Source organism: Herpailurus yagouaroundi, unplaced genomic scaffold, assembly GCF_014898765.1.
Source record: "Herpailurus yagouaroundi ecotype Mexico unplaced genomic scaffold, PumYag 77, whole genome shotgun sequence".
NCBI classification, from domain to species: domain Eukaryota; kingdom Metazoa; phylum Chordata; class Mammalia; order Carnivora; family Felidae; genus Herpailurus; species Herpailurus yagouaroundi.
In genome coordinates this window covers 5,439,388-5,456,134 of record NW_024412388.1, presented here as the reverse complement: position 1 = coordinate 5,456,134, position 16,747 = coordinate 5,439,388, and the positions used below count along the sequence as shown (strand labels likewise).

At 41.8% G+C, this 16,747-nt stretch overlaps 1 protein-coding gene across 1 annotated transcript in view; it reads right to left on the bottom strand.

Moving 5' to 3' along the window:
• Window positions 1–814: 814 nt before the first annotated feature.
• The window catches only part of PER3 (period circadian regulator 3), a 59,131-nt gene continuing 43,198 nt past the window's right edge, over window positions 815–16,747 (bottom strand). Inside the window, 4 exon segments of the mRNA XM_040471510.1 lie at window positions 815–1,660; window positions 3,035–3,178; window positions 3,970–4,153; window positions 15,395–15,482. Of these exon segments, the coding sequence (XP_040327444.1) occupies window positions 1,570–1,660; window positions 3,035–3,178; window positions 3,970–4,153; window positions 15,395–15,482 (507 nt within the window). The 3' untranslated portion in view covers window positions 815–1,569.

Genomic DNA, 16,747 nt, shown 5'->3' with positions numbered 1-16,747 from the left:
TTTACAAAAGGTATCAAACTTGGAGGGAGGAAGAGAGTTAGCTTGAAACAAAACAACAAAACACGAAAGATCAGCCAGTCTGTTATATAAAAGATAGAAGGTCCTGCTCCTTTGCTCCTATTCCTTTCTGATCTGTGTGGGTGTGAACTGCATGAGTCCCCCCAAGTCTGGGCAGGAATCACAGATTTCTCTCAAGAACAGGGAGGTGACTTAGCAAGTAAACAACCCACTCACTTCTTCACAAACACAATCAGGGCCGGAGTAGGAAGCACTGATCCGTGGCCACGCTGCACCCCCGTGAGGACCACGGAGCTCCCGCAAACCGCGGCTGTCACCGGGAAGCCACCACGGCACTTACAGACCTCTGGCAAAGATGGACAGACCTCTTGTGTGTAAATTGGTTGGAAAGAAAGAGTTACGTGTTAGTTTTGGTGAGACAACGTTCAAACACATAGGCATAAAGGAAGCGTATTATTTCTTACGTGACTTCTGAAACTCTTTACAATCGTTATTTTAAAAACCAGAACCTTCAAAAGGAGAATGCCACTGGTTGAGTGAAGAGCTCTTTCTGTTTTGTTTTGTTTTTTTAATTTTTTTTTTTTTACGTTTATTTATTTTTGAGACAGAGAGAGACAGAGCATGAACGGGGGAGGGGCAGAGAGAGAGGGAGACACAGAATCAGAAGCAGGCTCCAGGCTCTGAGCCGTCATCAGCCCAGAGCCCGACGCGGGGCTCGAACTCACGGACCGCAAGATCGTGACCGGAGCTGAAGTCGGACGCTCAACCCACTGAGCCACCCAGGCGCCCCAGAGCTCTTTCTGTTTTAATGTTACACATGCAAAAGCTAACTTAACTCCAAGGAATAAGCTCATTGTAAGTAGACTGGTTTTTAAGATAAGACTTTGGGAATCTCAGTGGAAGGTGGAAAATTAAAAGGAAAGGCATCTATAGGAATAAAGCTCAGAATCCAAACCTAAAAGCCAGCTATTCCCAGTGTACCGATGGGCGATATTTTCTAACACTGGTAAATACTGAAGTGACTTGGCGTCGTGAGGAAGCGGAACGTCTCCTCTTAATCTCGGGGGGAAGCACCAAGTTGTGCACAGGCCGCATGAAAGTATGCAACTTATGGAAACCATTCCGAACAGTATATGGCCTGCAGGTGGGACGTCCTACATCCTCCCACAGGAAAATGATCCACATAACAACAGAACGAAATAAACGAGGCTAACGTTCGGGGCTACTTCTAGCCATACTTCTAACTACCATCCATTTTGGGTGACACCCGAAGTCAAGTTTCACTGTGCACACACCTCTCTAGAGGCCATCCAATCTGCTCAGAGGACGGCCAACCAGAAAGAGAAGCTGACTGACAGCTTTAATACACCAGGAACACAGGAATGAAAGACGGTATATACAACGTCTGTTTCAGAAAAATGATGCCTGTTAAAAAGTCCAGAAGGGAAAACCTTCACATTCACTGATAGCTTCATGGCCATGTAGGAGTCAGGGGTTAAAGAGACACACCAAGAGGTCTGCTTGTCCGGCAGGTGCCATCTCCGTGGCCACTCAACTGCCGTTTGCTGCTGGAGCTTGACCACAGGACTCTGCGGCGTCACCAAGGGAATCTTTGCTTTCGCAGGTGACACAGCCCTCCAAGAGAGAACAAGAGCAGGCAAGAGGACATGATGTCGTCTGGAAAGTCTTACAATCAGTAAAATGCTGGCCAGGCACCCTACATCTCATTCCCCAATTTATTCAATTCATGCCTAAGAATCGTCTGTATTACAGGTCGTTCCTTATTATTAAAAGGTAAATGACAATTGTTTACCTACTTTTGCTTATTTTGAAGCTCATTCGTATACTCTACTCAAAAGCACACAAATAGTATTTTAGTTTTTAAAGTTTATTTGAGAGAGAGGGAGAGAGAGCACATGCACACATGAGCAGGGGAGGGGCAGAGAGAAAGAGAAAGAGGGAGAGGAGAGAGAGAGAGAGAGAGAGAAAGTCTCAAGCAGGCTTTCACACTGTCAGCGCAGAGCCCAACACGGGGCTCGAACCCACAAATTGTCTTACGAACAAAGACACGTGGAGTGCCCAGTTCAGCTCCTGCTGTTGGCACTACTGTATCTAACCTTTCTTACTTTGCGGGCACTCATTCCTTTCTTTAAAAACGGGTGGGGGGGGAGGTTCCGGCACTTGTTTACTTCAGAAGCCCTAATACCACAGTGTTTTGAGTGCTTAGCTTTCTCCTCTTATCATAGTTTTTAAATTAAGTTTTTCTGATGTTTATTTATTTTGAGAGAGAGAGAAAGAGAGAAAATGAATGAGTGGGGGAAGGGCAGAGAGAGAGAGACAGAGAAAATCCCAAGTAGGATCCACGCTATTAGTGCAGAGCCCTTTAAAAAAAAATTTTTTTTTTTATCTTACCATAATTTTTAACTTCACACATTATCATCTCCTGCATCTCAACACTTGTGGGAATACAGAGCTCATTACAACTGTCACAATCATTCCACGGAGCCACCATCAGGACCACGAGCAAGTCAAAACTCCACTGTCTAGGCCGCTCACATATGATCTGACTGAGAAGATCTCACAACAACAAAAGAGCACCTGGGGCTCACGGAAACTCCTGCCAGGTATGAATACTACCTCTGGTGTGAATCTTACAACTTGAGTTTTAACTCTGTTCAAACACACCTGTATATATGAAATGCAAGTCCCTTGGTCCTCTCCTCCCTTGCCAATCATGTATCAAAGCAGGTGTCCCAGAACATTCCAACTGGTAAAAACACTTGTAGTCAAAGAGACCTGTATTCAAAATCAGAGGGACTGTCCAGCCATATATAAAGTGTCCAACATCTGTATACATGACTGTGTTGTTTGTCGGTAAAGCAGGGATAGTAAAGTTACTGCAAAAGTAGCTGTGAGGGTTGTAATTTTTGGTGGGATCGTGCAATAAGTATTAAGTGCCTCGAGCACTACCTGGCACATCCAGGAATGACAGCTGTTGTCACTGTGCTTCCCTGGATGTCTATCTCGAGGGACAGCCTGACTCTGAATCCAAGAGTGCACCTTGGCCAGCTCCTCCCTCTGCGTGCGTGAAAACTGGGGTTGCTGCGGCCGCATGCCCACCAGCCTCTCCAGGTCCCCTTTCGGCACGGTCTCTTTCACCCTGTGGACAGACAAGCGACCTCAGTCCTGAATAAGGCACAGGGTTCTCGTGTGATCCATGAACAGCTCTGTTTGGGTCTGTGATATACTTTCTATCTCTTGCTAATATACAACGTGCCCATTAAACAAAGAACTGAATCAGCTCTTTGTCAAGCTGGTGAAGCGAGAGCTCTTTCTCTCGGAGAAAGCATCTGTACCAGCACCTGAATGGGGCAGATGCAAGACACAGCTTTCCCTCAGCTCCTCTCTTCTCTCAGAATGCGAAAAATTCAGCGTCTAAAGAGAAAAGTTCTTGTATGTGTGTGTCATCTGGGGAAGCGGTGCTGTCTTTGTTTTCTGGTCTCATGATGCACACGTTGGTGCGGTCTGGATCTGAGTGTGCACGGCATTGCCACTACAGCCACTGTTCCCGGATCATTCATCATTTAACTTCAAATGAATGAATGTGAAAATACATTTCTGTAGGAACATCTATAAAAACAGAAGTTAAAAATCACTTGGTATTAAACAATACACTTAAAATACCATAAAAGTTTCTTTAAAAAACCCCATTTAAAAGGGGGGTCCTTGAGGGCACCTGGGGGGCTCAGTCGGTTAAGCGTCCGACTGTTGGCTCTGGTTCAGGTCATAATCTCACAGATCGTGAGACTGAGTTCCTGTAAGCGCAGAGCCTGCTTGGGATTCTCTGTGCCCCTCTCTGTCTGCCCCTCCCCTGCTCATGCTCTGTCTCTCTCTCTCTCTCTCTCTAAATAAACTTTAAATAAAAGTGGGTCTTTTAAAGTGCTTTCTTACCTCTCAGGTACCTGGTATGTCATCAGAATGCACTCAGGTGTCTGTTTTATCATTCTCCACATGGACTCTTCAGCAAAACCGGGAAACGTTTCTTTCTTCTGTACATCCTGAGACTGCTGTCCCTCTGAGGTGATTTCAGAAGAATAATCACCACTAGTGGAGTATATACTGTGGTCACTGCTTCCTATCAAAGACCAACAACAATTACAGATTAGGAGACACTGTTACGGGCAGATTTGCCAAACTCATTCTTCCCACTGTGGCAACCAGCGGACAGTCTTCGCCATCACCCAGCAGTGGTCCCAGGTGACCCCCTTGGTTCCTCCGCCTTCCCTAGATGTCCCTCTCACTCCTCCTGAGCTGTCCACGCTCAAGGCCACACCTCACTCCTTCTCATCACCTGGAGATGCTCCAGGTCAGCTCCAAAATCACTAACATCCCAGCTTTGCTTGCTCGTCTGCTCGTTCAAGTGCGCCAACTACAAAGTGCCCCGGCCCTTCAGCCCACAGTCCATCATTCAGTCACACTCTTTACAACACCTGAGATTTCTTTTTCCCTCTCATTTTTCACACTATCAAAATGTCAATTCTCATAAAGCCAACAGTCAGTTCTGTTCTTATGTAAACCCAAGTAACCAAAGATAGGGATAAAGTCATTTATCATTGGGTACACCGATCCATTATCACCAAAAGGATCTTACAAAGCTGGGTAATCCTGCTACAGTCTCTGGCCAGCCCATCCTGGCAATGACTGCTCTCCACGTCTCTGTTCCCTGACTCTCACCTATTGAAAATGTCATTACTGACACTAAACACAAGCTTACTTGGGGCGCCTGGGTGGCGCAGTCGGTTGGGCGTCCAACTTCAGCCAGGTCACGATCTTGCGGTCCGTGAGTTTGAGCCCCGCGTCGGGCTCTGGGCTGATGGCTCAGAGCCTGGAGCCTGTTTCCGATTCTTTGTCTCCCTCTCTCTCTGCCCCTCCCCCGTTCATGCTCTGTCTCTCTCTGTCCCAAAAATAAATAAAAACGTTGAAAAAAAAATTTTTTAAACACAAGCTTACTCATATCTGCACTCTCTCCTCACCTCTTCCTGTTACAACAGAGAGGTATCCACCCATCCCAAGGCCCATTCCTTTATGGCTGCTATGGAGCCTTGCAAATCATTCCTTTCCTAACTCGCATCGACTTTTCTAGATCCTTCTTGTCAACTTTGAAACAAAAACCCAGAAGACCCCCCAAAAAACAAAAACAAAGCAAACAAAAGTACCTCTCTGATTTTTTAAAGAGTAAGTACGTGGGCGAAGATGGTGGAGAAGTGGGAGGACCGGGATTTTCCTCATCCCTCAAACACAACTGTATTGAGGTCAGAGCACTTGGAACACCCAGGAAATAGAGCTGCAGAGTGGCAGAAGGACCTCCACAGTTGGAGGGGGACAGTTTGGCAGGACTGAGGTGTGTGTATGTGAATTGGGGGAGGCAAAACGGCATAGGCACAGAGGGGAGGGAATCCCTTCTGTGCAGAGACAAAAGGGAGAGAAAGAGGAGTTGTAAAAGTCGGCCTCAAGTTACCACAAGAGGAAAAAGTCTCTGGATCACGGAATGGGGAACGAGAAATACGGAGAGGGCCAATTTCTGTTTTGCAAACAGCCTTAGGCGCTGAAACTCGGAGGTTTGGAAGTATGTGACTTTCTCTGGAGCAAAGCTGGAGCAAAGCTGGGAGCCATGGACCACGCTCCCAGGAGGTAGGAAGCCGGCCGGAGTGCAGAGTGCGGTGTAGCGATCTCAGGGACGCACTGGGAGAGAACAGTCCCCTTCCTGGAATACTTGGAGAAAAGGGATTATTGCCTCCCCGAGGACAAAAGACCCCGAAGGTACCAGCCCAAGGCCTTTTATCAACAGGGCGGAGTGGCGCTATTCCAGAACAGGGTCTGGGCAGTGCAGGATCCTTGAAGACATTAGAGAGCCTAGAAGGCACGGGAGACTGTGGAGCAGGACAAGCCTGCCACCCACGCTACTCTGTGAGGGCCGTTTGAATAGCATGGTTCGAGACACCTGGTCCGGGGAGCAGAGACTGGGGTGTTGCCATTTTTTTCCCCATCATCAACAGGATGGGGGTTCAGGAAGCAGCACAGTGGCCCCCAGTGGAAGTGGGACCTGCTTACACCAAACCCCACCCCTCCATGACTGGTAACTGCTTATCTACAGGAGTGGGACTGACACTGAGCAAACCAGACGGCCCCTCCCCCAAACCAGCACAGCCGCTGGTCCCAGGCACCAACAGGCAACTTTTTTTTCTTTTCTTTTTTTTTCTTTCTACCCTCTTCTTTTTTTCTTTTGGAATTGGGCTCATAGTTTCTGATTTGTATATATATATGTGTGTGTGTGTGTGTGTGTGTGTGTGTGTATATATATGTTTGATTAGGCATTTTCATTCTATTCTTTTTATACCTTTTCTGTTTCTTCTTCTTTATCTTCCTTTCTCTTTCTCTGGATTTAGCCTTATAGTTTTTGATTCTCTGGTCTTCTCTTCTTTCATTTTTCTCTTTTTATGGGACCAGGCTTCCCCACCCCCCTTTCCTTTTTTTTCCCCCAGGGTCACTTCAGTAAACAAATCAAAGCACACCTGGTTGAAGGTCCAAACACTCCACCACTATGAGCAAGAAGGAGCTCTGCAGAGGGCTGACCAGTGGGACACAGCGGCCAAAACACAAGAACAGCATGCACACAGCAGACACCAGAAATACTTCCTGAAGTGCCAGGCCCTGGACAGTGCATGACCCCTTTTTACTATAGTAGCTCTTGCAGATGCAGGACCTATAACAAGCTTTTAAAACACACAAAAGACAGAAACTTAGCCAAAATGACAAAACGGAGGAATTATCCCCAAAAGAAAGTTCAGGAAGAAATCACAGCCAGATTAATTGCTCACAACAGGTACAAACAGTATGTCTGAAGAAGAATTTAGAGTAACAGTCATAAGACTAATAGCTGGGCTTGAGAAAAGCACATAAGACACCCCAGAGAATCTCTTGCTGCAGAGATCAAAGACCTAAGAACTAGTCACAATGAATTAAAAAATGCTATAACTCAGATACAAAATAAACCAGATACAGTGACAGCAAGGATGGAAGAAGCAGAGAAGAGAATGCTGAAATAGAAGATAAAATTATGATTATGTAAAATGATGAAGTGGAAAAAAAGAAGGAAAGGAAATTACTAGACCACGAGGGGAGAACGAGAGACCTAAGTGATTCAATGAAACAAAATAATAACCGTACCATAGGAGTTCCAGGAGAAGAAGACAGAAAGGGGCAGAGGACTTACTTGAACAAATTATAGCTGAGAACTTCCCTAATCTGGGGAAAGAAACAGGCATCCAAGTCCAAGAGGCACAGAGATCTCCCTTCTAAATCAACAAAAACAGGTCAACACCATCACGTATTATAGCAAAACCGGCAAAATACAAAGATAAAGATAGGGTTCTGAAAGCAGCTAGGGACAAAAGGTCCTTAACCTACAAGGGTAGACACATAAGGTTAGTAGCAGACCTGAAACTTGGCAGGCCAGAAGGGAGTGGCAGGAAATATTCAATGTGATGAATAGGAAAAATACGCAGCCAGGAATACTTTATCCGGGAATGCTGTCATTCAGAATAGAAGGAGAGATAAAGACTTTCCCAGACAAACAAAAACTAAAGGAGTCTGTAACCACTAAACCAACCCTGCAAGAGATCCTAAGTGGGATTCTGTGAGTGCAAAGCAGCAAAAACTACAAAGGACCAGAGACATCACAACATGAAATCTACAGATAACACAATGACACATTTTAAATTCGTATCTTTCAATAATCACTCTGAATATAAATGGGCTAAATGCCCTAAACAAAAGACACAGGGTATCAGAATGGATAAAAAAACAAGATCCATCTATATGCTGCCTACAAGAGACTCATTTTAGACCAGATGCTACCTGCAGACTGTAAGTGAGGGGATGGAGAACCATCTATCATCTATCATGCTAATGGACATCAAAAGAAAGCTGGAGTAGCCACACTTATATATAAGATAAATTAGATTTTAAAACAAATACTGAAACAAGAGATGAAGAAGGGCATTATATCATAATTAAGGGGTCTATCCATCAAGAAGAGCCAACACTTATAAATACTGATGCCCCCCAACATGAAAGCACCCAAATATATAAATCAATTCATCACAAACATAAGCAAACTTATTGATAATTATACCATAACTGTAGTAGTCTTTAATAAAATACTCCACTTACAGCATGGACAGATCATCCAAGGAGAAAATCAATAAGGAAACAACAGTTCGGAATGACACTCTGGACCAGATGGACTTAACAGATATATTCAGAACATTTCATCCTAAAGCAGCAGAATACACATTCTTCTCGGGTGCACATGGAACATTCTCCAAAACAGATCACATTTTGGGTCACAAAACAGTACTCAACAGGTACAAAAAGACTTATATACCATGCATATTTTCAGATCACAACACTATGAAACTTGAAACCAACTCCAAGAAAAAATGTGGAAAGCCCCCAAATACATGGAGGTTAAAGAACATCCTATGCAAGAATGAATGGGTTAACCAGGAAATTAAAGAAAAAAATTTAAAAATATATGGAAGCAAATGAAAATGAAAGCACGACAGTCCAAACCCTTTGGGATGCAACAAAGGCAGTCCTAAGAGGAAAATACATTGCAATTCAGGCCTATCTCAAGAAGCGAGAAAGTTCCCAAATACACAACCATACCTTACACATAAAGGAGCTGGAAAAGCAGCAGCAAATAAAGCCCAAAGCCAGCAGAAGGGAAATAATAAAGATGAGAACAGAAATAAACAATATAGAATTAAAAAAAAAACAACCCAGAACAGATCAATGAAACTAAGAGCTGGTTTTTTGAAAGAATAAACAAATTAATAACCCCCTAGCCAGACTTCCCAAAAAGAGGACCCAAATAGATAAAATAAAAAACCAAAGAGGAGAGATCCTAACTAACACCACAAAAATACAATTATAAGAGAATATACTATGAGAAATAATATTCCAACAAACTGGACAATCTGGAAGAAATGGACAAATTCCTAGACACTCACAGACTACCAAAACTCAAATGGAAGAAACAGAAAATTTGAACAGACTCACAACCAGCAAAAAAATTGAATGGGTTATCAAAAATCTCCCCAAAAAATAAGAGTCCTGGGCCAATGGCTTCCCAGGGGAATTCTACCAGACATTTAAAGCAACGTTAATACCTATTCTTCTCAAACAGTTCCAAAAAATAGAAATGGAAGGAAAGCTTCCAAATTCATTCTATGAAGCCAGCATTACCTTGATTCAAAACCAGACAAAGAACCCACTAAGAAGGAGAATTACCAGCCAATATCCCTAATGAACACAGATGCCAAAATTCTCAACAAAACACAAGCAAATTGAATTCAACAGTACCTTAAAAGAATTACCCATCATGATCAAGTGGGATTCGTTCCTTGGCTGCAGGGCTGGTTCAATATTCACAAATCAATCAACATTATATACCACATTAGTAGAAGGAAGGATAAGAACCATATGATCCTGTCAATAGATGCAGAAAAAGCATTTGACAAAATACAACATCTTTTGATAAAAACCCTCAAGAAAGTTGGGACAGATGGAACACGCCTTAACACTATAAAAGCCATATATGAAAGGCTCACAGCTAATATCATCCTCAATAGGGAAAACTGAGAGCTCTCCCACTATGATCAGAATGCCACAGGATGTCCATTCTCACCACTGTTATTCAACATAGTGTTCGAAGTCCTAGCCTCAGCAATCAGACAACAAAATGAAATAAAAGGCATCCAAATTGGCAAAAAAGTCAAACTTTCACTCTTTGCAGATTACATGATACTCTACATGGAAAACCAGAAAGACTCCACCAAAAAAACTGCTAAAGCAGATACATGAATTCAGCAAAGTTGCAGGATATAAAATCAATGTACAGAAGTCAGTTGCATTTCTATACACCAATGATGAAGCAACAGAAAAAGATATAAAGGAATCGATCCCACTTAAAATGGCACCAAAACCCACAAAATACCTAGGAATAAACCCAACCAAAGAGGTAAAAGATCTCTACACTGAAAACTATAGAAAGCTTATGGAAGAAATTGAAGAAGACACAAAGAAATGGAAAAATATTCCATGTTCATGGATTAGAAAAACAAGTATTTTTACAATGTTGATACTACCCAAATCAATCTACACATCCAATGCAATCCCTATCTAAATAACACCAGCATTCTTCACAGAGCTAGAACAAACAATCCTAAAATTTGTATGGAACCACAAAAGACCCCCAATAGCCAAAGTAATTTTGAAGAAGAAAACCAAAGCTGGAGGCATCACAATCCCAGACTTCAACCTGTATTACAAGCTGTAATCATCAAGACAGTATGGTACTGGCACAAAAACAGACACACAGATCAATGGAAAGAATAGAAAACCCAGAAATGGACCCACAAATATATGGCAAACTAATCTTTGACAAAGCAGGAAAGAGTATCCAATGGAAAAAATACAGTCTCTTTAGCAAATGGTGCTGGGAGAACTGGACAGCAACATCCAGAATGAACCTGGACCACTTTCTAATACCATTCACAAAAATAAATTCAAAATGGATAAAAGATCTAAATGTGAGACAGGAAACCATCAAAATCTTACAGAGGGAAACACAAAGCAACCTCTTTGACCTCGGCTACAACAACTTATTAGTAGACATGTCTCCAGGACAAAGGAAGTGAAAGCAAAAAATGAACTATTAGGACTTCATCAAGATAAAAGCTTCTGCACAGCAAAAGAAACAACAAAACTAAAAGGCAACCGACAGAATGGCAGAAGATATTTGCAAATGACATATAGGATAAAGCGCTAGTATCCAAAATCAATAAGAACTTACCAAACTAACATCGAAAAAGCAAATAACGCAGTGAAGAAATGGGCAGAAGACATGAATAGACACTTTCCATAGAAGACAACCAGGTGGCAAACAGATACATGAAAAGATGCTCAATGTCACTCATCATCAGGGAAATACAAATCAAGACCACAATGAAATACTACCTCACACCGGTCAGAATGGCTAAAATTAACAACTCAGGAAACAATAGATATTGGTGAGGATGTGGAGAAAAGGGAACACTTTTGCACTGTCGGTGGGAATGCAAACTAGTGCAGCCACTCTGGAAAACAGTATGGAGGTTCCTCAAAAAATTAAAAATAGAACTACCCTACGACCCAGCAATTGCACTACTAGGAGTTTATCCGAAGGATACAGGAGTGCTGATTTGAAGGGGCATATGTACCCTGATGTTTATAATAGCACTATCAACAATAGCCAAATTATGAAAAGAGCCCAAATGTCCACTGACTGATGAACGGATAAAGAAGATGTGGTATATATACAATGGAACACTACTCGGTGATGAAAAAGAATGAAATCTTGCCATTTGCAACAACGTGGATGAAACTAGAGCGTATTATGCTAAGCGAAATAAGTCATACAGAGAAAGACAGATATCATATGATTTCACTCATATATAGAATTTGAGAAACTCAACTGATGAACACAGGGGAAGGGAAGGGAAAATAAGATAAAACAGGGAGGTAAACCATAAGAGACTCTTAAATACAGAGAACAAACTGAGGGTTGCTGGAGGGGAGGTGGTGGGGGGATGGGCTAAATGGGTGCTGGGCATTAAGGAGGGCACTTGTTGGGATGAGCACTGGGTGTCATATGTAAGAGATGAATCACTGGGTTCTGCTCCTGAAGCCAAGATTACACTATATGTTAACTAACTTGAATATTTAAAAAAAAAAAAAAAAAGTTAAACAACGCAGGTTAGTCAGGTTACTTCTCACTGTCTTGTCTCTAGTCAAAATTATGATCTGTAATTCCATTTTGTCACCCAAACTCCATATATTTTTCTAAGTGTTATCAGCACATATTAATAAATAATTTTGATGAGGGAAAAAAAGTACTTAGGAATAAACTTAACCGAAGGGATAAAAGACCTATATTCCGAAAACTGTAGGACACTGATGAAAAAAACTGAAGACACAAACAAATGGAAAGATATTTAGTGCTCATGAATGGGAAGAATTAATCATTAAAATGTCCATACTACCCAATGCAATCTAAAGATTCAATGTAATACCTAGCAAAATACCAAAAGTATTTTTCACAGGAGTGGAACAAATAATCCTAAAATTTGTATGAACTACAAAAGACTCTGAATACCCAAAGCAAATTGGAAAATGAAGAACAAAGCTGGAGGTATCACAATCCCAGATTTTAATATATACTACAAGGCTACAGTAATCCAAATGGTATGGTACTGGTACAAAAACCAACACATAGATCAATGGAACAGAACAGAGTCCAGAAAGAAATCCATGCTCGTATAGTCAATTAATCTATGATGAAGAATGTAAAAGGAGGAAAAGACAGGATCCTCAATAAATGGGATTAGAAAAATTGGACAGCAACATGCAAAAGGATGAAAAACTGGACCACTTTCTGATGCCACTAAAATAAACTCAAAATGGATTAAAGACCTAAATTTGAGATGTGAATTCATAAAACTTCATTCATAAAAGGTAGTCATCTTTTTTGACATTGGCCTTAACAACATATTTAAGGATATGTCCACTCAAGCAAGAGAAACAAAAGCAAAAACAAACTACTGGGACTACACCAAAATAAAAAGTTTGTATACAATAATGGAAGCCATCAAAAAAAGAAAAGGCAGGGGTGCCTGGATGACTCAATCGGTTAAGTGTCCAACTTGATTTCGGCACAGGTCATGATCCTGCAGTTTGTGAGATGGAGCCCTATGTCAGGCTTTACGCTGACAGCGCGGAGCCCGCTTGGGATTCTCTCTCTTTCAAAAATAAACATTAAAAAAAAAAAAAAAGACATGGGGCGCCTGGGTGGCGCAGTCAGTTAAGCGTCCGACTTCAGCCAGGTCATGATCTCGTGGTCCGTGAGTTCGAGCCCCGCGTCGGGCTCTGGGCTGATGGCTCAAAGCCTGGAGCCTGTTTCAGATTCTGTGTCTCCCTCCCTCTCTGCCCCTCCCCCGTTCATGCTCTGTCTCTCTCTGTCCCAAAAATAAATAAACATTGAAAAGAAAAATAAAATAAAATAAAAAAAATAAAAGACAAATTACTGAACGTGAGAAAATATTTGCAAAGGATGTATCTGATAAAGGGCTAGTACACAAAATACATACAGAACTCATACAACTCAACACCAAAAAAACCAATCTGATGAAAAAAATGGGCAGAGCACCTGAACAGACATTTTTCCACAGAAGACACAGAGATGACCAACAGACACATGAGAAGATGCTCAACATCACTCAACATCAGGGAAATTAAAATCAAAACCACAATGAGATACCACCTAACACCTGTCAGAATGGCTAAAATCAATGACACAAGAAACAACAGGTATTGGCGAGGATGTGGAGAAAAGGGAATCCTTGTGCACTGTTGGTGGAAACGTAAACTAGTGCAACCACTGTGAAAAAAAATATGCACCTCCCTAAAAAAAATTAAAAATAAAATTCCATGCGATCCAATAATTCTACTACTGGATATTTATACAAAGAAAACAAAAATACAAATACGAAAAGATATATGCATCCCTAAGGTTACAGCACAATTATTTACAATAGCCAAAACATGGAAGTAACCTGTGTCCATAAATAGGCGGATGGATGAAGAAAATGTGGTATGTATATATACATATACAAAAAATATACACACATATGTATATATTTACATATATATGTATATATGTGCGTGTATACACACACACACATACACACACACAATGGAATATTACTCAGCCATAAAAAGGAATGAAATCTCGCCATTTGTGATAGCATGGCTGGAGTTAGAGTGCATGCTAAGTGAAACAGTGAAAGACAAACACCGTATGATTTCACACATATGTGGAATTTAAGAAACAAAACAAATGAACAAAGGGGAGAAAAAAGAGAGAAAGACAAACCAAGAAACAGACCCTTAACTCTAGAGAACTAATGGTTACCAGAGGGGAGGAGGATAGGAGGATAGGGGAAATAGGGGGTGGAGATTAAAGAGTACACTTATGATGAGTACTGAATGATGTACAGAACTGCTGAATCACTGTATTGTACAGGAAACAAATATAAAACTGTCTGTTAACGACACTAGAATTAAGATAAAAAACCTAAAAAAAAGATGTGATACTCACACACACACACACACACGCACGCACACACACACACTGGACTACTACTCAGTCTTAAAAAAGAATGAGACCTTGTCATTTGCAACAACATGGATGAACCTAGAGGGTATTTTGGTAAGTGAACTACGTCAGACGGAAAAAGACAAATACCATATGATGTTGCTTACAAGGAGAATCTAAAAAACAAAAGAACAAATGAACCAGAAACAGACTCATAAATATGAAGAACATGCTGATGGTTGGTTGCCAGAGGGGAGGGGATGGGTTTAGGTGAAATGGGTGAAGGGCTTAAGAGGTACAAACTTCCAGGTATAGACAAATAAGTTAATGGAGATGAAAAGCACCACACAGGGAATACAATCAATAACACTGTCATAATATACGGTGAGAGATGGTAACTACACTTCATGGTGAGCAGCACATAATGTATAGAATTGCTGAATCACTATGTTGTACACTGGAAACTAATATAACGTTGTATATCAATAATACTTTAATAATAAAAATAAGTAAATAAAGCTAATCATTCATTTACTGCATGACCTAGCAATTTCAATCCTATGTATTTACCAAAGAGAAATGAAAACACATGCGTACAAAGACTCACACTCAATGTTCATAGCAGCATTATTCATAATGCAACTGAATAACCATCAACTGGTGAACGGATGTCCGCACAATTTAATTGTACTTGGTAATAGGAAGGAACACCAGTAAGGATCAATCTCAGCAGCACTGGCTTACCTGAAAGAATCCCTATACAAAAGACTGTATACTGGATGATTCAATTCACATAAAATTATAAAAAATCAGAACTACAGCGACAGAGAACACATCAGCGGTTGCCAGGAGCTGGAATATCAGGGCAGAGACTGACTATAAAGGGTCACAGAAGAACTTTTCCAGGCGATGGAAATGCTCTGTACGGTCACTGTGCTGCCGGTTACACAAATGCATACATTTGTCAGAACCGGTGAATTCTATCGTATGTAAACGCACCCCAATAAACCTTATAAACAAAGACAAATTACTCCCGCACCAGGGCCCAAACCAGATGGCCCATTACACAGTGATCTCCTGGCAACAGAGTGTGGGGAATTCATCATTTTGCTCCACTACCTGATGCTGCAGAACCTGTTTTGGAAGGAGACTCCTCGTGAAGTAATGCCATGTAACTGTTCTTATTCCCGCTGTTGCCTACGACACGCTGCAGAAGGGAAGGCCACAAGAAGAGATTTTTAACATCTCAGGCATCATATTACAAAATAACTGGCAGATCTTGAAGTTTGCACGTTAAACAAAATGAAGCATATACATAACTGGCAAGCAAACAGTTCAGCCTGTCCCCGTCCCTTTGCACGGAACATTACATATATGGCTGGGTTTGCACCTGCTGCACGGGAGGCGCCATACGGTCGTACACTTTAATTCTGCTGTTTTGTCATCCCAGATGTCCCGACCGTTTTGTCAGTTCTTAGCACTATTCCCAAAACGAGTATTACAGCGAATGAAACAAAGTTGCAGCTACCCTGAGCTTATATGGATGGGAAGAAGGACTACGTAAATATTACTTCACTTAATCCTCAGAATAAGCTATCAAGGTTCCGTCTCTTCATTTTTCAAGTCAGGAACAAAGGCAAAGGAGGGCTGACTGACTTGGTTCAGCGAACCGGCTGATCAAGTGTCAGAGCGTCTGACTCCGCGTCTTATTCCACAGCCTAGCTCTGCTCACTAGGATACACGGCCTTGCATGAGATTCTAGCAAGTGCACTAATATCAGGCTTTCAAAATTAAGCATATTTTCTCTATCTGGATCATCATATTTTGAGCACTTGTCCAACAATGGTATCATATCTTGAAGGGAAGACCAAAGAAAATTGTAAATATTGACACTTGTCTTGATTCCTACACCTAAGTATAGGAACATCGGATTCCAAAGTTTAGCCAGATAAATATATCTGAGAACGGCTTTTTAGGTAAAGAGATAAAAAAGTTAAGGGAAAATGACCCACACAATTTTTGGTTTTGAAAACGATGTGTGTAAGTATCCAACTAGAAGCTGCCTACTATAGTGATAAGTCAATGACAAACAGCAGCCGCTCCCTTCTCCATACACACCTCACCTCCGTCCCTCAACCACGCCTGCAAGGGCACACTCACTCAGTTCAGGTCTTGTCAGTATGGTTTACTCCTGACTTACCAGAACACAACCCCAGTTGTAAAGAAGAAAATACATTTTGTAGGCAATGACTGTGTCAAATTAAATGACTGGATATCACATTTTAAAGGCGGGGGAGGGGTGCCTGGGTGGCTCAGTCGGTTGAGCATCTGACGTCCGCTCACATAATGATCTCGCGGTTCATGGGTTAAAGCCCCGCATCGGGTTCTGTCTGACAGCTTGGAGCCTGGAGACTGCTTTGGATTCTGTGTACCCACCTCTCTGACCCTCCCTCACTCATGCTCTGTCCCGCT